The 21395-nt window shown below is 44.5% G+C and overlaps 1 protein-coding gene across 3 annotated transcripts in view; it reads right to left on the bottom strand.

Annotated features, from left to right (window-relative positions):
• Positions 1–21395, bottom strand: part of CREB5 (cAMP responsive element binding protein 5) — a 1158307-nt gene that overhangs the window by 244005 nt on the left and 892907 nt on the right. Inside the window, exon 2 of one of the 3 annotated variants that reach the window (XM_086941710.1) lies at positions 11365–11448. The exons of the other annotated variants lie outside the window; for them this stretch is intronic. Within the exon in view, the coding sequence (XP_086797836.1) occupies positions 11365–11448 (84 nt within the window). The remainder of the gene's footprint in view (positions 1–11364; positions 11449–21395) is intronic. 3 annotated transcript variants of the gene reach the window in all.

The raw sequence follows: 21395 nt of genomic DNA, 5'->3' as shown, positions 1-21395 counted from the left end.
CTGGAACAGGAAGTGCATATAGGAAACATTGTATGTGGCAGTAACCAATCAACACAAAGATAGGTCTATGGGAGGGAACTCATAGAGCACTTCCTGGTGCTGAGAAACACACAGGCAGGAAAGACCGAGATCTATATACGGAAATAATGGGTTTTTAGGTATTACCTTAACCATAGCCAGTCTGGCTCAGCTCATAGATGATATGGAATGGCATTCCAGAGTTTAGCCGCCTCTACTGGACATGCTCTCTCAGCCATCTTGCCGGAATTCATTCTTGGACTGGATGATAGGGACTGAGCGGCTGAGCGCGGTGAGTTGTAAGAGTGTATTTGACTGCTACAAATTCAAGGCTCCCACTGTAAAGTGCTCTATCCACAAGAAATAAGGCTTTAAACGTGTTTCTTTATTTAATAGGCAGCCAGTGTACTTTGTCTCAGTCAGTAGTCGTGCTGCGGCATTTTGAACCAGCTGTAGCTGGTAAGTTAAATGGGCTTGGGAGACCAGGTTGATGTATGTGCATTCATCACTGGCATATGGATGCTATCCACCAGAAAAGGGAGTAGCATTTTTAACTAACAACAGAATAATTGGCCATATTGTTTACTTGCTGTTTAAGTGAGGTTTAAAGCAATTATCATGCCTAGATTACGAACTCGAACTACTTTTGTAGGAGCAAGGCGCCATTACTGATGACCAGTCAAGAAGTCTATTGTCTTGTGGGTCATTAGTTGTCAGTGATACCTCGCTGTCAAAGGATTTAACTTAGAAAACTTTTCAGGCCATCCACAATTCGGTAAAATGCAGACAGTTCTTCAATTCCAAGTAAGGAGGGCAATCTCCAGCTCGCATTATCGCTAAGCCGAAAAGGAACATACATGTAAAAGGACACTGACGGTTAGTGCAGGGCCACACACAGAATGCACATGTAGATATTGAATAATAGAGGAGATACAATTGACCCATGTGGAACACCATACTTAAACTCTCTGGGGTTAGGCCAATATGAGGCAGGTCAACAGACTGATGCTCACTTTCTCAGAAAGATTTAAACCAGATCAAGGGGTGTCACAAATGCAGATTTCCTCAAGCCATGACATCAAAATAAGATGGTCGATGGCATTAAATGATACAGAGCCATTGATGTCTTTCACGAGTCACCAGGGGTCGCAGATGTGACCCGTTGCTTGCCTCTTGTGGCCCCTGGCACTGCCTTAGTGACACCTGACCTCAGAGTTACAAAGGCAATTCCAAAGACAGAAGGCAAACATTGCTATATTGTGCACTGTTTACTTTCTGCAGCTCCGGTTGGGACCTGGGGCTTTAAACTCTGTTCTGTAAAACAATTATCTACAGCAGTGCAATGTATACTCTACTAAATAAAATAGAAAATATTAAATAATATACGCACCTTTTAAAAACAAGAAGTTGCCGATTTTTCTTACTGTGCACACATAGAAAATAATGTATTTGAATAAAAACACCCCTTTGAATGAGTGATCAAAAGCTAAGGAATAATTTATGTCAATAATAGAGTCTAAAATCAGTTGATGGGCTAACTCAAGTAATAAAGGTGGACAAAACAACTATTATTTTTCCAGTACTTTTGTTTGTCTTTCTGTAATTTATCAGTACATTTTATGCATTGGGTATAAACCAGGGAAACCATTAAATCTTGACAGTGTTATAAATTTTACTTTTCTGTGTTATTTTGTGTTTTTTGAGGTACTGTAATCTCCGCTTTCAACAGACACATCATTTCGTGCACAATAAAACAGTGTTCCATCATGTCAGCTCCTTATTCAAAATGTAGGTGGTATCTAAAATGAACATTTATCTATGTATTAGTAACTATTGTGTTATTACATAATTGTGTGCTTTAGAGCCTCTTAACATCAGCAATGTTAGTTACTGTGATACAATCAGGATTAAGATCATGTGACATCACTTCCTAGGAGGATTTAGTGTTAAAGATGATGTCACTTCCTATAATGTCATTGGGTCAGTGGGTGTTTGTATAATGTCACTTCTGCTACCCCCTGGCATTTGTTGAATTGACGCCCATGTGCAGAGCAGTCAAGAAGAATCAAAGCTTCGACCTCTCCATTATCCATAGTGATTCAAGGAGATTAGCAATATCAACCTATTCGTTTCAAACACTTTGATCAAACTAATCAGGACACATTTTCATGAACAATAACATGTAATTATTAGCCATTTCTTCATCTAAGGAAAAAGGTCTTTTTTAAGGGTCCGAGTGGATCAAACTGGCCAATATACTTCAGTAAAGAGTACCATAGCACATTCACTTTCAAGAAGAGTTTAACCCCTCCCCTGCTGATGACGGAACCGCTCCGTCATCAGCTGCGGTGGCGCTGTGCTGATGACGGAGCGGTTCCGTCATGGCCCGCCCGACGCTCCTGCTTTGTGGGAATTCCGCGCATGCGCTGAGCGTTCTATTGAGCGGGCGAGGCCATGACGGAACCGCTCCGTCATAAGCACAGCCCAAACGACGCTGGTGACGGAGCGGTTCTGTCACCAGCATGCGCCCGCCGCATTTCCGCCCCACCCCCTTAGCACTGCGGCGGAATAGCCGCCGCAGTGAAGGGGTTAAACGCTCCTTTCCAGTCTTGTGTTGTCTTCACTTTTCACATATACCCTTCTTTCTTCAGTATATTTATACATAGATTAACTGTGCTGCTTTGAGTTGATATTATTCTAAATATGTTCATGTTTGTTGTATATATGTGTCCCCGTGTAAATTTTTATTCTATAAAACTATTTTGTCCAGCATTTTGTTAATACTTAGGATGCTTAGAATTAAAGCTGTCTCCCTATTGAATATTTGATTTGCTTAAATAATGGAAACATTATAAAGCTCACCTATGAGCTAAAACGCACCACTGATATTTGATGAAGTTTGCATGTCTAAGACTGATTTGAAATCCATTGGGGCAAGCTCGGTCCTACATGCTTTCAAAGAGTACCTTTAGATTTTATAATAATAACACCTGTTACCTACAGAGTTTGGACATGTCAGACATGTGGCATGTAGTCTATATCTATACTACTATTATAAAGAGAGAACAGAACCCTTTTGGCAAGGTAAACTCGGGAACCACAGCGCCAATCCACAAACCCAATACATTGTTGTAAACCACAGGGTGTGTAGATGGACATAGGCTGCATAAAATAAAAAATAAACGTAAATTAAAAAAATAAAGTTTTCAAAAAAAGTAGTCCCCTAAAACAAGCGTCGGCCGCGACGTAGCGCTGACCGCGACCTACACCTGCGTGATGACGCGCGGGGAGGAGCGGTGACGAGGGCCAACGTGCGGCGAGGAGTGACGAGTGGCTCAGGTAAGGCGAGAGGCGGGAGGCGGTCCGGGCAATGTCGGGGCGGGCGGGCGGGGGCCGGGAGTGGGGGCTAAGTCTGGAGTTTTGCTGATGTAAGGCATGAGGCGGGAGGCCGGGAGGAGGGAAGGCGGAGGGCGGAGGGCGGGAGGCGGGAGGCGGGAGGCCCGGCCGGGACTAAAGAAATCCTCAAAATGCAGCCCCCAGCCCCCTTCTGCCTCCGGGCAACGCCGGGGCGGGCTGGAGGCGGCCGGGAGGCAGGCGGGCGGGCAGCAGTACAACCAATGTCGGGGCGGGCGGGGGGCCCGGCCGGGACTACACAAACACTCAAAATGCAGCCCCCAGCCCCCTTCTGCACCCGGGCAACGCCGGGGCGGGCTGCTAGTATATATATAAAAACGAAAGTATGTGTGTTTGTCCTTTATGCATTACTACACCATTCATCCGATCGCCATGAAACTTTTGGAAGTTGTTGAGTACACTCCTACAAAGGTTTGTGGCAAAAAAAATAATAAATTGTTAAAAGTTGTTGAGTACACACCCGCGAAGGTTTCTGGAAAAACAAAAAAAATGTGTTAAATATCGGCCCCCCGGCCCCCCAGGGCCCTCATAATCTTTCCATACTGAATGTTTACAGTTTCCGGTGCGACTCGCTTTTGCAATGACCATCAACAAAGCACAAGGACAATCGCTGCAAGTGTGTGGACTACATTTAGGAGAATCCGTGCTTCTCACATGGACAACTGTATGTGGCCAGCTCACACGTCGGAAAACCTTCTGATTTATTCGTGTACACACCAGATGGAAAAAGATAAAATACTGTGTATCCACAAGCACTCAAATAAATAATCAAAATCAAAACACTTTAAAATGTTTTCCATATTAAAATGAATAAGTTTCAATAAAAATGACACAATGTAAATGAAATGTTATCATAACAAGTTTCCTTTCTTCTGAGATCGCAGCAACGCGCGACGGGTAAGCTAGTGCTATATAAAAACATGTTATTATTAGCAGAGCAAAGTCAATAGAGAAATGACGAAAACATCAAACTCAAAGAATACAAGGGCAAATAGGCGGAAGTGGTGAAACAGGATTCACAAAAGTAATTGCATAGTAGCCATAATGCAAAATACCTATAATAGGCATGACTGGACAGAAGGAGGACTTCAATCGAGAAGAGCTCAAAATAACACCAGATCTGATCGCATCTTTTAGCCGGAAGGGTAGTAATTTCTCTCATTAAGTTGTTGCTTGCAACACCTGTACAGTACTTTGCTGTGCTTGTGATCTTGCTAAAACTCTCATAAAATATGAAAGCCTTAAAGTAGTAGTAGTTCTACTACATGAGGAATTGTGCCTATAAACCTATGCATTGTGAACAAAATGCAGCTTCGAGTTTTCAATAAAGAATATTCCACAAAAATAGACCAAGGCCATTATCTTTTGGGATTTAATGTAATGTGATAGGACAATTGGTGCCATGGTGGAAGTGGCATATCAAGTCACTTCCTCTCCCTCCATGATCTGGATAAAGTGACTACCACTGCACCAAGCCTGTTTCTTTGGTGAAAAGCTGAGGCTGAATGTCTGAATATGGCAGCTCGGATCTTTTCCCATGGTGACTGCTGAGCCAAAATAGTCCCCACCCCCAAACAAAAAAAACAACAAGCACTGCAATTTGAGCAGAAAAAAACCCAAGAGGAAGACTGCACTGTATACGAAATATACAAGAAGTGCTTTTCTGCTGTGTGTCTGTAGCTCAGCTCCATTTCACAAAAGTCTCACTAGAGACCTGCAGCAAGTCTGAGTCCTTTTTCTTTAGTTAATCCAAGTAATTGCTGTCATGGAGGTGCTGAGCCATTCTCTCTTTACACTTTATTAAGTCAACATTGAAATATAGTCTCCAGCATTCTCTTACACTCAGCTTGGTTATTTTTTTAAAGAAAGACACTTTTAAATCTTATACCTATATAGCGTCAAATTGAATTAACATGATATTTGTATTTATTGAACACTGTGTACTAATTTATCTCACAAAATAATTGAACATAAAACATTGTCCTTTGGTGGTAAAAGGGAATGTGAAGGAGATATTCATCCAGTGGCTAAATTGTACATTGTCAAATAATTTTAACAAATTCTGTTTAATTAAATATGTTACGATACATAAAAGTGTTGGATTCAAACCTCTGCTTTCCCACCTACACAAATTGTGTGATCCTATGCAAAAAACGTTACTTTCCCGTGCGTCGTTATAAATGAGTGACAAATGTACGAACAACTTGGGGAAATTTATTTTAGAATGCGTAGTATATAAAAGCATCACTTTTTATAGAATAATAGACAAAAATGTTCCAGATATAATTATATAGGCTGTAAATATAATAACTAACTGACTTTATTTTGTTTCTCATATGGTAGAGTTGTCAGGGCACTGGAGGAGGGGAAAAGTTCACGTTTAAAAAAATATTACTTTTAACAGTTGTCAAAGCACTGGTATAATTTAATGTAGTAAAATGAAACAAAAGCATTCAAGACATAACCCATTTGAAGGCTCGGCTCAGCTTTGGCTCTTAGAGCCGAGTGAGGCACCTTGCTCAGTTCTGGCTTGGCTCTTCCCATGAATTTCCTGGCTTGCCCACTTCCACGTCAGAACAACTTGACACACAGCATTGCTGTTTGGGTCCTGGATAATGAATGACACGTTTCTTTCACTAAGGACCTGGAAATGTAGCTGAAATAATTGGTGTAAAACAGTGAAGCCATGTAAACGTGTCTGAACAAAGAACAGGGTTAGCACAAGAAGATCCCGAAAGCACGATTTATGGACCTGTTTTCATTTCGGTTGCCCTTTCCACAAAGAACATTTTTTTTATTTTTTTTTATTTACAGAAAACTGTTTGGGGTGAGTTTGACTTCGACAACTAAATCGCTAGCTCTGTTGAACACCGCTTCTGCCCCAAGGACTCCTCAGAACTGTGCCCGCCATTTTCACGACATTCCTGTGGTAACCTCACTCGTAAGGATTATGTGTGTTTGGCGGGAAATAAAAGCACATTCTACTGAATTCCCACAGCCACTTATAAAATATACGGTTCTAGTAAAAAACAAGCCGCTTTTCTGGCCTCAGGTTTGCGCTGCTTGACAAACAATGAGTTCTGTTTGCCAATGGTTTTGCAATAAATATTTGTACGTAGTGCCAAAGCCCCAGGGCAGGGGTCTCCCCTATAGACGAATAGTGACTAAATAAATAAATATCACGAACAGTTCTTCTACAAAAGCTCGAATGTGTGAGCTTCCATGGGTAGACCGTGTACCTCGTTGCCAAGTGAGGGCGGCAAAGTGGAAAACGTCAAAATAATACTACGGTCTACAGTTCCTTCAGTAATTTAGTTACACTTCAGAATGCTTCATATTGTTTAAATTCACCCAATCTTGTAATAGCGCACAAAAATGTATAAACATGACACAGGACAATAAGTAAAACTGAACATGAATTTGAAAATTACACGTTGCAAACATTCGATAGGTCGAACCTGAAATGTGAAAGAGACAAGAGTAGCAAAGCCCCATAAAAGAGTGGTTTTAAACACAATATACAGATACATATGCAAATGTAATGCTTTATGTGAAGTGTCCTAGTACTATTGAAATGCATTTGTGGAGAGTCCCGGGCATAGAAACATCGTTGGTATAGTTGGTGAACAATGACATATGAGCTTGAAACTTTATTATTGTTATTGGCACTTATAACGCGCACAGCTACTCCACGGAGTGTCCCAGCGCGTGCAAAGGAGGTAGACTAACAGCTATGGGGAACCTATCTAAAGAGAAATGTCTTCAGCTTCGTAGAGATGATATAGTTTATGAAAATGTTAAAATTATTTTATAGCATTAATTCAGGAAAACTTGCACTTATATGAATGTAATGAATTTCCTCATTAAATAAGGTGATCCTAAAGTTAACTAGTGTCTTGTAATAATAATTCTTAAATATTGAATGTAATTTCTTAGGGTTACTATGAATTTTATTTAATTAAGGATGCTTGGAATTAATGGAGAGAAGAAAATGTGAAGTCAACTTAAGGACTTCTTGTTGAGACATGTTTCTAGTATTGACCTTTTCTCAAAAGTTTAACAATGTCTCAGTGATTTAGTATAATGTTGCATTCCATGTACCTCAATTGAACATTCTTTTACTTTTCTGAAAACTATTCCCATTTGAATAGCATGACTGAGAACCATGATTTATACTGTCCTGTGCATTGCTATTATGTTTCTTTTGCCTATCAATAATAGCTGTGGACTTATAAATCTATTGGTTCTTGTGACAAGCATAGGAAACCATGTTGCAGCTATCTAGGTGATTTAATGGACATTCTGGACACATGATGGTCTTTCGATGGTGATGTGATGCCATATGACTTGGACATTGTAGCATGAAGAAGAAACCCCAAAGGAAGGGCAACACACTCAAATTATTTTTCCTTTAAACACACTCAATTCCTTTTTGATGTGCTCTGCACTCAATTTATTTTTCCCTTTCGTGTTGACTGGTTTTGGAGGTATCAAACCATACTCTGGTTTTGGACTACCTGTCGATGCTACATTCGGTAGCAGATGGAGTGAGATCTTTCTTGCCAAACCAAAACTTTCCTTCTTTGCTTACGTTTTTATTCTAAATGGATTCGCCCTTAGAGACATACATTTTACTTTCGCCCTCGCCTGATAGGATCAATTCTGTTAGTTTGAAGAAATATACTTCTGACTTATGGGTAGCAGGACTTTGTAACTCTGTAAGTGAATTAAAAAGCATTCTTGCCCAAATGCTGGGTGCTCTAATTAAAGCTGTAATACTGTTTTCTAAATTGCTAAAGAGATTACTTTGTATAATTAATTCTGACTACCTTAATACAATAACTAAGAAACTTTGACTTGCTTGATACTCTTATTGTGTGCTATTTGCTGTCTCATAAAACTGTGCAGTTAGAGAAAGGTTCAATGTGGGACTAATTGGTGATTTGGCTGTTAAATATTGGTCCTCATTGAGCAGCTGCCCGATGTCCCTGGGAAACCCTCGTTTTCACCCTCCTATCAGCGGAACAAGATCCATCGGAGGACTGTCACCTCAGGGTTAGATAGACTGAGAATACATTGGGATAGAGATGAGGAAAGAGACTAAGTATTTACTCTAATCATAGGCGAGTTCAGTGCGATAGAGTAGTGATGGACTTAGATCACATGCTTCTGCGGGTCTCTTTGCACCTACCAAAGATCGAGTGCTTTCATATTAATCTGCAAGATCACACACCTTACCGCCCCTGGTCTAGACAGCTGGTCCTTTTCACTGGTGTAACCTTCATTAGGAGGGCCAAGGTAATAACGGACCCGGAATTACTGACAATAACAGGTGTTCAGTCATTATGCTATATAGAAGATATACCAGCTCTGCAGGTGGAAAGTATGGGTGTATGCACCCAGCACGGAAAACACTGGGTTAGATTTTCCCCATTTATAGACCCAAAGGCAGTTTTTGGGCCCTGACCTTAGACCACCATATCATAAAAGGGGAAGTGATGCAATGGTTTGCACTTTGCATAAAATTAGAAATGAGACAATCCGCTGTGAGGCATCACTAAGGGGACTAGCCTCCAACGTGGATCCCCTTAAGTGGAACGGATTGGGGCCATATGAATTCAAAGGGCCATTCACCAATAACATACTACAAGCTTTTGCATTTTATTTTCTTCAATTATTAAAATAAAATAAAATGTAGCAATGGTATTAACTGCCATTAAAATTACTTCCACAGGCTCAACAGGTGTACCTCTACTGAATTATACAATCACCTAAGTCTATATGAAGTGACATGTTCAGGTGGCTGCTGCAAAAAGAATCACATTTCAGAGTATTCAGTATTAACTGATCCAACAATAAATATTTATGTTTAGTGTTTGAGTGTAAGGTCTGCTTTGTGTGAAACTTATGAAACACTTGCCATGAAAAAGATTATGCTCAGTGTATCAATACATCGACTTCTGATATCTGTTTACAATTTGCACGGTTCTAGGGTCCTGGGGCACTGTTCGTAGCAAAGGGGTAGGGATCAAGTCAAGAGAGGTTTACATAATTAAATATTAAGGTAGCTTATAAGCTTATATGGCAGGTGAATTGTCTAAAGTTCAAAACAGGTAGGGCTAGTGATATATCAGACAGCTTATCAAGATTTTAGGGGGAGGAGCACCATTAGGTCTGTTGGCATAGCAATTGAAAGAACTGCTTGGTCTGAAGGACCTTGCTAAATTGTTCTAGAGATGAGGGGAGTCTTAAGGTTAGTGGGAGGGACATACTCCAAACTGTAGGGCATAGAAGGTGAATGCTGGTCTCCTGGTCCTTACTTTCATTGCATCTGGACCTCAAGTCACTCAAGGGCATGCTACGCATGTTCTAGAGGAAGCTGAAGACAGACAGGGTTCCACTCTGGTAGCTCGGATTCTCATCTGTATAATGCAGTAACCCTTAAACTAGATGTTGGCAAGGAGAGGCAGTGCAGCTGACTGGCTGGAAGAAATAGGTTTAAATTTCATTCGCGCATGGGTGAACAGGGAGAAACATTGAAGGAAGCCTGCAGCAGGTCCAGGGTGGCACCTGGTATGCCAGTGAGAAGTTCCTCACCCCCATTAGTGTGTACAGCACTAGATAATCTGAAGTAGAGAAGAAGCTGGTGGTCTCCTGTAAGGCTTTATCTTATGGAAGAGACAGATAAAGAGAGATCATTTGTGAGGCCTTTAAAAGACAGCAAAGAGTCGATGTAGATTTTGTGCCATGAGTGAGGGATGAGGCAAAGCCGTATAGCCTGTATAGGAACAGGATTGGTTTGGTTACTCCACTACGAATCAGATCATCCACTACACTACAGCATTCCATTCAAGGAACTGAAGGCACATCCAGACTTGTATGGGCCCAAGGTATGACCTAAGTAAGGAAATGCATTATGAGTGATAACTCCAGGTAGAGCTGTCAGAGTAATAATAGATGCAATTCTCTGGTGAGAGAGATAACACTATGGCTGGTTCCAACTAGACACAAAAAATCATCAGGGTAAAACGGAGTCTAGTTGGACCCATAATTTACGAGGCATGAGGGCGACCTGGAAGTCTCCATCTCAGTTAAGAATTGTCTGCATTTAAGGAATTAAAAACATCTGAGGGCTGCACTGTTCGTGCCAATGTCAGAAGGTTGAGAGGTCAGGACAGCGAGATGTTCCTCATGCAGAATGTCACTCACAGGCTGAGCAGGACTAGAATGCAGGTGTCACACCCATCATTTTAGTGATGAGTGGGTCATTTTTGAGTAGATGGATTGTGCCTTTCTGCTGTCATGGGGGAAGAACACTGATGATTGGAATTGCTGTGATGGGGAGTTTACCTGCTGAAAGAAGGTGAAATCCCAGAGCAAACAAAACAGAAAAATCATAACTACTGCGGGGGACCGGATCATCTCAGTGTACACCTTGTACTCCACCAGTAACCCCGAGTTGGGGGGGATACCAACCCGAAAGCTGGCGGTCTAATAATGAGGACACTAGTGCAGTATACGTCATACAATGCAGCCTTGGTTCTGTTTTTCAAATAAGACCAATACGTGGTATTAACCATAATAGGCAAAATTCACCAGTGTTCACTATTGATGTATAAAAAAAGCTTCATTCAGGAGGGTGCAATCATGCTGCTAATTCTCAGAATTCAGAATGGTGTGATTTGGTCTACATAAATAGATTTCCAAATTTCTACTAGTATCATTGAATGTCCATGTGTGCAAAAGTACCCCCAGGGGTGGACATCTGAGAGGTCCTTTAGATCTATTAGATTTCTAGATAGGATATCCTGTGTTTTTTCAGAATAGCACCTGAGTACATATTTACAGTTTGGATCCTGCTGTATGTACACTTCAATGAGCATGGTTAAACAAGTAAACTCAGACATGTAATGTATATCTCTGCAATCTAACCTTCCTCCATCACTGCTGCAGCTGCCTGCTGTCCTGGCTCTGGGAGTGCCCAACGTCCAATCCTGCAGGCTGAACGAAACAGCGCTGAAAACAAAGATGGCCGAACAAGAGCAGTTTAAGTACCACTTCACAAGGCATGCATTTAGCATTTGCTGAAAGAGCACCAATCAAGCATAATGACATGTCTGCATGATAAATCACAGTCTTTCCAGGCCAAAGCTAGGTCAGCATGCCATGTCAGAGCAGGCTTCTCAATGCACTCTAATCCCAGAGTCTAGATTTGCAATGGAAAAGACAAGATTGCACTTATAACGTGGGTCTGTCAATGGATTTAAAAAAATAATAAAAAAGTGTACTTAAATGGAGCCAGTCAATCAGTATGGAATTTATCCATAAAAATGACAAAGGATAAGGCTGGAAAGTTTAGAAATACAGCACTATGCTCCTTGCATGCTAAGCAAACACAAGCACGTAGCCTGAAGCAGATAACAAATAGGCCAGAGAGAAATTTCGATAATTAAAAAAATCTAAAAATGTAAAGAATTTGCAGGACGCACCAGTTTTATGTTATTCAAAACTGCACAAAATATTGCAGTTTGCAATTTTGCTTAATTTCTGCAGGCGAGGGACTCTTTTGCGCAGAAAATATCTTGGCAAGATGCCAGTCTAATCTTATCTCAGAAGACTTTCTTACCTTATACCAGCAAACCACATTCCACCTTATCAAAGCAATTTCCCAGGGAAAAATAAGCAACTTGACCTTCCCTTAATAACAACCAGGACCAGCCTGGAAACCAAAGTAGTCCTGGCAAAAAAACTCAAGGCAGGCCTGCTTCGGACTTAGTGTACAAATGTGTCCACTGTAGGGGCCTGTGTTTGACCTCATGGTCATAGGTTCAAATCCTGCCGGGTCCAATCAGGATTTCATCTTTCTGAGGTCGATAAAATGAGTTGCATTGAGTTGGGTAACAATAAACATCTGTTATTCGGTGCCAAGATGCCTTTGGGTGAGCGTGCACTTTACAAATTCACGATATGTTATGCTTCCATCCTTCCTATACCTGGCTCTCTCTTTCCACCCGTTCATTCTCTGTCTCCTTCTTCCCAGATGTCCCTCTCATCTGGACTTCTCCCTCCTTAAAGCCCCCCGCTGTGCCTTCTGTAGTAAATCACAGTAGCTAGAGAAAGTACAGAGGTACCACCAGCAGATATTACCAAATAGGCAAAGTAGGCCCCGGCCTATGGGCCCTACTCGTATTAAGGGCCCGCAACAATGGATAAAATAATATTGATTTGATCTTGAAAGACAATTACAATTTAGCTTTCTTAAATATTGTTTAAAAAAGATAGAAAAAAATGAATCAACTCAAAGAAATGAAAACTTTACATTAAAGACACTACAGAGAAAATACTGTGGTAAAGTAATTTACCCATTAACAACTTAAAGTACATAAACCAGAGGCATCAGATTCACCTAACATTTGTCTCTTAAAAGCTCGTCTTCTGGCAGCTGCCAGTTTGTAAAACAAAATTTGGTGCATTGGGTATTAGGAGATAATTTGCGAAGGGGGCCCCGAAATTTCGACTGCCTAGGGGCCTCGACAGGGTTTAATCCGACACTGCCAGCAAAGCACAGAGCCTTGAACAACTGGCCCCTGATGATTACAGACCCCTTGCCCTACTACCTTCTGTATGAATGGCCAATCCGGCCCTAATAACAACACAAGCTCGCCATTTACCATTGAACTCTGGGGAAACACTGTCAAATGTGGTGAAATTCAGTGATGGAAATGGCTAAACGAATCTGCCAATTAAGTCCTTAACTAAAATACTTCTAGAAAAGAAAGTGTGCCAATGGAATATCTATCAGACAGCTGTTCTTAAACACTTTCCTAACAATAGGCTACTTTTTAGGTTTCGCCTCGCCGAAGATGCGCTCTGCGCATCTTTTCGGCGCAGGCGAAATCCTGTTGAGTTGCATAGTGTGGCTTGGTTCGGCCCTCGTCGTTGATTGGCTGGCTCCGTAAACGGAGCCTTGCCATTGGACGAGGGGCCTGTCCGTCAATGCCGGACCAGACACGGGGGCGTTCCCGACATTCTTTGGCTTTTGCCGACGTCACGGGACGCCGGGAACGCCCCCGTGTCTGGTCCGGCATTGCCGGCACTTCTGCGTCTCTCCTGCCCCGTGTCGCATCTGTCCCCGGAGAAAAGCCGCCACCGAGACAATCATCGGGCTCGGGGCCCGCAACGTTTGTTTCCCCCCTTGGTTTTGGGGTTGCCAGCCTGCCTGCAAGTGCCAAGGTATTTTTGATATCCCCCGCGGTGCGAGCCGCCCCTTCCCGCTGACTCGCACCGCTCTGTGTCTCTCTGCCTGCCTGCAGCTCCGCGCTGCGAGAGCGCTCCAGCCCCTCCCGCTGGAATCCTTTAGCGGTCGGGTCCAGCAGGCTGCAAACGAAGCCCCCGCCCGCGTGACTGAGGCGGCGCTGGGTCCTTGGGCCTTCCCTCCCCCTGGATAGCCCTGAGGTCGGTGGTTCCCCCCCGAGTGGGTCCTGTAGACCAGGGGGGCCATCCGCTCTACAAGACCCGACCGGGCCGATCGCGTCTCACGCGGGAAGCGTGAGACTTGGCAGGGAGTCGGGATTTCACCCGTCCAAGGCACCGCGAAGCGCGGCAAAGTCGTGCAGGTCAGCAGAGCCCCCACCCCCAGGAGAGCCCGCCAAACAGCAGCAGAGCACGCAGCCCAGGCACCGCAGCAGCGCGAGCACCACCAGCGCCTGAGCCGGGACAGCAGCAGCGCGTGCACAGCCCCCTCCAGAGCCGGGCATCCACAGCCAGGGCTGACTGACCGCTGCACAGCTCCCCGCGGCCCCCATAGAGCCCGTGCTGCCCCCAGTCTTTCCAGCCTCAGCAGCCCCCGGGCGCGAGGGCAAGCCTGAGAGGCAGCAGAGCCCAAGCACCAGCAGCCGGGCGGCCCTCGGTGCGCTGCTCCAGTGGCGTAGTCTGGACACCCCTCAGAGAGCCACTGATTATAGTGACCAGGGGAGGGCCATTCACTCTTGTTGTTGTGGTCAGTCATTTTGCCAATCTGTGACCAAGCGATATCTGTGACCAAACGATGTTGCCAGCAATGCTAGCATAAAGCTATAAACAGCAGAAGAGAGAATACACTATGTACAAGTGGCCATAAGGTGTCCACGATGTTACCACTGTAGTCGTTGTCTAATCGATAAGATCTGGCTGCAGGCTAGGTCAGGGCCCCCCTTTGCTGGTTATGTGCTGTTTGGCCAATTGTTCGTTTCTCTGCGTGCAAATTCTTGAGCACCAAATTTTAATACAAAGAGAGAGGGAGATCGGACATCTCTGCACTCTCAGCGTTGTTATGGGCCCGAACCGGGGGGGCGGGGCTAGCAGCGGCTTTCTCCGATGAATCCAGCGATTGTCCCACGGTCTGTCCGACCCCCGTGACTCTGGATCTGAGCTGCGATATGGGCAGGATGGTCGCACTGCCGCCTGGGGCACCTGACTCGCTTGGGGGCAGCCGGCAGCTACATTCAGGGGCCCGCCTCCTCGCCCGACTTGGAGACCAGGAGCGAGGAGCTCTCGATGCCCGGCGGAGCCACTGCAGTGGTGCGGGCGAACCAGCAAACCGCACCACTGCCACGCCGCAATCAATCCCCTACCCAGTACGAGGTCAGCAGGGGCTAGTTCCCACCACGCCTAGCCTTGTCTGCCGGCACGTCCAGGGATAGACTGGTCCTACCTCCGCCACAGCGTAGGTCGGCTGCAGCCCCGTTCTGTGTCTTCCGCCATATCACTGGGTCGGGGTTTTGCTCCTGTTGTTCCAGTCATTCCAAAGGTCGTGCCCCGTCTTGTGGCAGCAGAGGTCCGCTCCAATCTCGCTGGGGTAGCCTATTACCTCGACCGGGGAGTAGAGGCTGAGTTTGTGAGGACGAAGGTGGGCTGTGAAGAGTTATCCCGAATCGACCCCAATCTCTCAGCTTCGGTGAAGGTGGCCAGTTAGTCGTCCATTCTGATTGATATATCCAGGTGAGCGTCGATTACTGCCCAATCCTTACCCAAGTAACTTCAAATGCTGTGAGATTGATTCCGGTTACTTTTATAGGATCTGTTCTTTTCCAAGACTGCCACTAACAGGGATATTCCACTTGAGGGATCCCAAGTGCTCGGAGCTCCTCCGGGGAGCTCCTACCAGTCGGCCATGGTTTGTCCTGTTGACCCTGAGGCTGATGGGACTGATGGCATACAGCATCTTGCTGGTAAAGCTGAGCACAAGGGGCCCAGCCCTTAGCAGATCCCGAGTATGAAGGAAAGGCGCAGCCCCCAGGCCCCCGCCGTGGTGAGGTGTAAGCTGGTCCTCGTGGGGGACGTGCATTGTGGGAAGACTGCCATGCTACAGGTGCTGGCCAAGGACTGCTATCCAGAGGTAAGTGTGCAGGGGCGCGTATGTATGCAGAACATATCACCCAGACATCTACCCTCCACCCATCTGGCCCCATCATCATAATCCGACCCCAGTTCAGCCCGTCTGTAACCACGTCATTTTAACCAGGTCGCCGTAACCCCGTAGTAGCAGACATCCTTAATCAGTCTCCCATTTATTCCGTCTGTAACCCTCCCGCTTTACTCCCTTATACTCCCAATGAGTAGACCGGGCACCTTACACAGTCCCCCATTTAGCCCCCTTGCAAACAACAGATCACTTCAGACGGACCTGCGATGTGGCCTTTTAAACCATGCTCATTTAGCCCGACCGCCTCAACTCTTCCTCTTGTACCACTGAATCAGACTACCTTTAGGCTTTAACCCGTCTGTAACAAAACCGCTCTACCCAGGTCTCTGTGCCCCTCATGATCAGACCACCTTGACCCCCCTCTTTATTCCTAATAACTCCTGCATCCATGTCTCCTTAACCCCCTTAAATATTTTCAAACCAGCACTTGTGTCTCACAATAAAATATTGTCCAAGTAGAGTTATTCATTTTATGAAAAGATACGACTTTATGTTCGTATATCCTTAGTAACTTCAAGAAGCGTGCTCTTGAATATACATTGCGCCACCTGGCAGCTCTGCGACACGAGCTCAGAGGATACTGCCACTACAGTAGCTCGGAGTGTAGTCTGTAAACAGAAAGGTGGGAATAAAGCAAGTGTCAATTGCAGAATAATTGGTACCACTTGGTACCACTGCACCAGCCACACTACTTCCCTACTGACCGTTCTACACTTCAGCCCCGTCTAAATTACAATTCCTGCTTGTGACCCTTTTGCCTGCTTGTGCTTGTTTTCCTGACCCTGTTGCCTGCTTGTGCCTCCGTGTGCCCCTGTTGCCTGCTTGTGCCTCCGTGTGCCCCTGTCGCCTGTTTGTGCCTCAGTTTTCGTGCCCCTGTTGCCTGCTTGTGCGCCCCTGTTGCCTGCTTGTGCCTCCGTGTGCCCCTGTTGCCTGCTTGTGCCTCCGTGTGCCCCTGTCGCCTGCTTGTGCCTCAGTTTTCGTGCCCCTGTTGCCTGCTTGTGCGCCCCTGTTGCCTGCTTGTGCCTCCGTGTGCCCCTGTTGCCTGCTTGTGCCTCCGTGTGCCCTTGTTGCCTGCTTGTGCCCCTGTTGCCTGCTTGTGCCTCCGTGTGCCCCTGTTGCCTGCTTGTGCCTCCGTGTGCCCCTGTTGCCTGCTTGTGCCTCAGTGTGCCCATGTTGCCTGCTTGTGCGTCCGTGTGCCCCTGTTGCCTGCTTGTGCCTCAGTGTGCCCCTGTTGCCTGCTTGTGCCATGTGGGTGTGTGTGGAGGGCTCTGTGTGGCTGTGTGTGTGGGGAGGTTTGTGTGGCTGTGTGTGTGGGGAGCTTTGTGTGGCTGTGTGTGTGGGGAGCTTTGTGTGGCTGTGTGTGTGGGGAGCTTTGTGCGGCTGTGTGTGTGGGGAGCTTTGTGCGGCTGTGTGTGTGGGGAGCTTTGTGTGGCTGTGTGTGTGGGGGGGGCTCTGTGTGTGTCATTTGCGAGAGATAAAGCTAGTGGCATTGTAAATGACAATGCCATTTATTTATGTTAAAAAATACATAAATAAAAATAATGTCAAGAGCAATGCCAATAGCTCTAACTTTAACAAAGGCGAAACCATTGCATTGTAAATGCTTGTTATTTAATGTAATGTCTGGCCACGGGATCTGGAGAAAGGTTTTGACCACGTTGTTCAATATTACTGCACACTGACATGACCTACATATGTATTTCATTTGAAATGCCTTGTCCCTTTTTTAATGCAACTTCAAATAAACTCACTTTAGAATTTATATGTATCACACCTTCTCTATTATTCTCCAAGAGAAAAAGTGTAAGAGAGGAGAAACACTGGATAATAACTTCACTAAACTAGTGAAAGCCAACGAAAATGCCATTAAAGGAGTCAGCGTAGCTCTTACTCAGATAAAATGGTCACTATTGCTCGAGGATCTGGCCCCACCAGTGTCAATGTCTTGTTTACAAGCTCAGTTGATCATAGCTATACTTACATAGGTCAATCACTGTCAACAACACCACATGAAATCCTGGCCCTGGTGTAGATTGATATATGAGGATCGCTCAGTGGCCTCTGAAGCCTAATCCTGTGCTATCTAGAAAGACAACTATTACCCTTGCAAATATATGTGCGGCAAAGGGCCTGAATGTGGGGAGCAGATTTGAAAGTGATAACGGAAACATGATGGATGCTTAGATGGAATTCTTAAGAGTACATTGTAAGGCGCCTAAAGCAAATTAACCCCTCTCTCTGTCAGACATGCGGGACCTGAGCTACAAGGTCTACTCTCAGGTCCACAATTTGACAGTGACCGCTGGCTAATTGAGTAGAATCATGTTTGGGCAAAGGTAAATTTATACTTCTCCACATGTGAACAAAATTACCACCTCTAAATGCTGCAAAATGTGATGCTCGGGCCAACTATCTGTGTGACAAGAAATAACAAATGCCCGTACCTGTACGATGATGTCCATTATCACAACTATGAATCTGAGATCTTTGAGGGTTCTGCGTAGGCCTCAGGGTCTTTATTCTCTTATGGTCTTACATCTATATTTCATGGGCTTTGCAGCTCTGCGTTATGGTTTCTGGTCTCAGATTGCAATAAAAAGCAATGTATCCCCGGAGAGATGAGATGATGCATGCGGCCTGGGCGGTCTCCTGAGAATAGTAATGGTCTTCAAATGATCTGCAGCCGCCTTTCATTCTCTCAACTCTAGAACTATATTGGCATCAGAAGGGAAATGTGTGATGGACTAAAGGGAAGATTCGCTAAATATGACTGTATATCCCTGTATGGTCCAGGTCTAGAGGTAGACATGGTATTTTGGTAAGCCCCAAAAGTGGTCTCCCTTGACTGAGGCCCCTGCTTGGTTTAGGCACATCTAAAAGTTACTTGGATTCAGATGGGCCCTTTCACCTTGACCCAAAACATTTAAATTTGCATGAATAATTTCTGCAATGCAGCCAAGGTCACATCCATTTATCACCAGGGCGCATATCCAAAATTGCATACATGGGCATGCAAAAGTAGCCCACCGTAGACCTAACTTGGCAGAGGGATAGTTAATATTTATGACAATGCATACTTATTGTAATTTTTTTTTTAAAGCTATTCTCTCATACCTGAAAACTGGAAGGAGGAATCGGCTCATTCCTGAAAGGGGATCTCTCAGAAGATAAATGAGTTAATGACAGAAGCTGGTCTGCACAAATGCTTTTCAGGAGCAAAGACTGTTCCAATCCTGTCAACAGAGTACCTGACCTAATTAGTATACTGGTCTCATGTCTGGTCTTGACCCACTCAGATGCCTCCCATCTCATTGGAATCCCCAGGACATGAAGTGCAAGCAGATCTGGGTCAGGTTTGGATGGACTCGATCAGATTCTGAGCATGGCCTCACAGAAATGGCAACAAAAATCATGTCTTCTTTCTGTAAAACCTGTGCAGAAGAATATTGAGCTTATGGGGCGCGAGGCGGGATACAGTCCCAGTTCCAGAAGGCTGTCATGATTGTTGAAGCCTGCCTCACTGCACAAACAATTTATATGGAGCATGTTTCAAAACCCATACTAGAGAGGCCTTTATGAAAAGTAGTGATATGCGAAAAAACAGCACTGTTCTTTCCAGCATGGAAATTCCTAGAGTCTGTTCAATTAGTGGTTACTCTATGCAAGCCTATCTGCTTTAGGAGTTTCAGCACTTTTAGTTTGCATTGCACTAGAAAACTAATCACTGGCAAAGCCAAATTGTCTGCCATAGTCTGACAGTCTTTTGGATTGGTCAATACATGTTTTTCATGTTTTGTAAGACTTTATCTTTGTCGAGGTGTCAGAACTTTGCCAATATAAAAAGGTTTGCTAAAAGATAAAGGGGCATATGTATGAAAGAATGGATTTGCGATTCTCAAACAGTGATTTTTAGAGAATCGCTATTTGAGAATCGCAAAACGATATGTAAATAAAAATTCGCTTTTGTGCGATTCCCTCGCATTCCTTAATTGCGACTCGCAAATTGTGAGTCGCAATTAAGGAATGGCTTCCCATTCATTCCTATGGGCCAAGAGGCCCATAGGAATGAATGGGAATGGGAATTGCGCGTGCAATTTCAAGGGTGCAAGGGTTCCAAAAAGACACCCTGTTGCACCCCTGAAATGTGCATGTGTGCACATGTGGCACACATACATGCCCTTAGGGCATGTATGTGTGCCACATGGCACTTTAGAAAAAGCAAAAAAAGTTGTTTTTTTAAAGAAATCGCAAATTACCACCAACTTGAAGTTGGTGGTAATTTGCGATTCCTTAAGGCAATATTGCAATTTGCGATGCCTACAAGCATAGCATTTAGGGAATCGCAGATTGCGATTCTCTAAATGCTTGCGCAAAATAAGGTATCGCAATTTTTGCAATTCCTTATTTTGCCAGTGTGTTTAAACGTACCTACATAGCACACAGCTAAATTGCGATCGCAAATGCTGAAATTCTGCAAATTTCAACGTTTGCAAACGCAAATGAGCTTGATACATATGGCCCAAAATGTCTTTGGTCTCAAAAGAACACATTGCCATAGAAGTTCCCGGTACTGAACTACTTTATGTGTGCATGCGGAATACCATCCCTCACTGGGAAGTTATACAGTGGTTGAAGTGGGCTGAGCGCCTGCCCCTGCTCTATGCTGAAATTGATGACGGAACAATGTGAATGACACAACAAAATAACAGACCAGTGGAGGAAGACTGCTGTCTGGATGCCCTTACAAGTATGTATATCATGTATATAATTTTAGCAAAATCAAAAGTTCTTGGCTAGCACCAGAATAAACAATTTTGGTCAGATGGGGAAGTCAAGATTAGAACCAAGGGGCCCTTGCTTCAAAGTCAGCCACCATTCAACACCCCATGATATCTTGTGGATTTTGTGGTGCAGGGGACATGGTGACTGGAACTGAACACGTTTATTGGACCTACCCAGAGCATGTAAATTTGGCTGTGACTGAGAGATTAGCAACTGGGACCTGGAAACAGAAGGTAAGATAGACATGAAGGAACAGTGCTATGCTCTGTTTGCAGAACCAAAGACCTATTGACACATTTAATGTGTGATCGTGATATGGTGTGACAGCAAGATGCTTCTCAATGATTTCACACGCCTGTGTAGAGTGCTGAATTAGGCTCACTTGGGGTGGGGAAGTCTTGGAGGGGGTTCCTGTCTGGCACAGTTTGTGGGAAGGATAGAAATGCTGCAACATAGTTTCTGCTTGCATGCATTTGACACCAATATGTGTAAATGTTTCTGCTGAGTCCGTCTTTTTTGCCTGAACTGAAAATCTTAGCCAAAAGGGTGCACACAGCAATAAGAGCACCTTTAGAAAGGGACCACCTTCTGCAGTTTTATAGGCAAGTTGTTAACACAATAAAAGGACTGTGGGGACGATTACGATCGCATAGGCAAAAGGGACCGCCTGCCATAGGTACGGCGGTCCTGCAATACAAATTACGATGCGCCTTCTCCG

This window comes from Lissotriton vulgaris, chromosome 10 (assembly GCF_964263255.1).
Source record: "Lissotriton vulgaris chromosome 10, aLisVul1.2, whole genome shotgun sequence".
In the NCBI taxonomy this organism is placed as follows: Eukaryota; Metazoa; Chordata; class Amphibia; order Caudata; family Salamandridae; genus Lissotriton; species Lissotriton vulgaris.
Note: the sequence above shows the minus strand (reverse complement) of the source record. Positions and strands in the feature narration are given on the sequence as shown.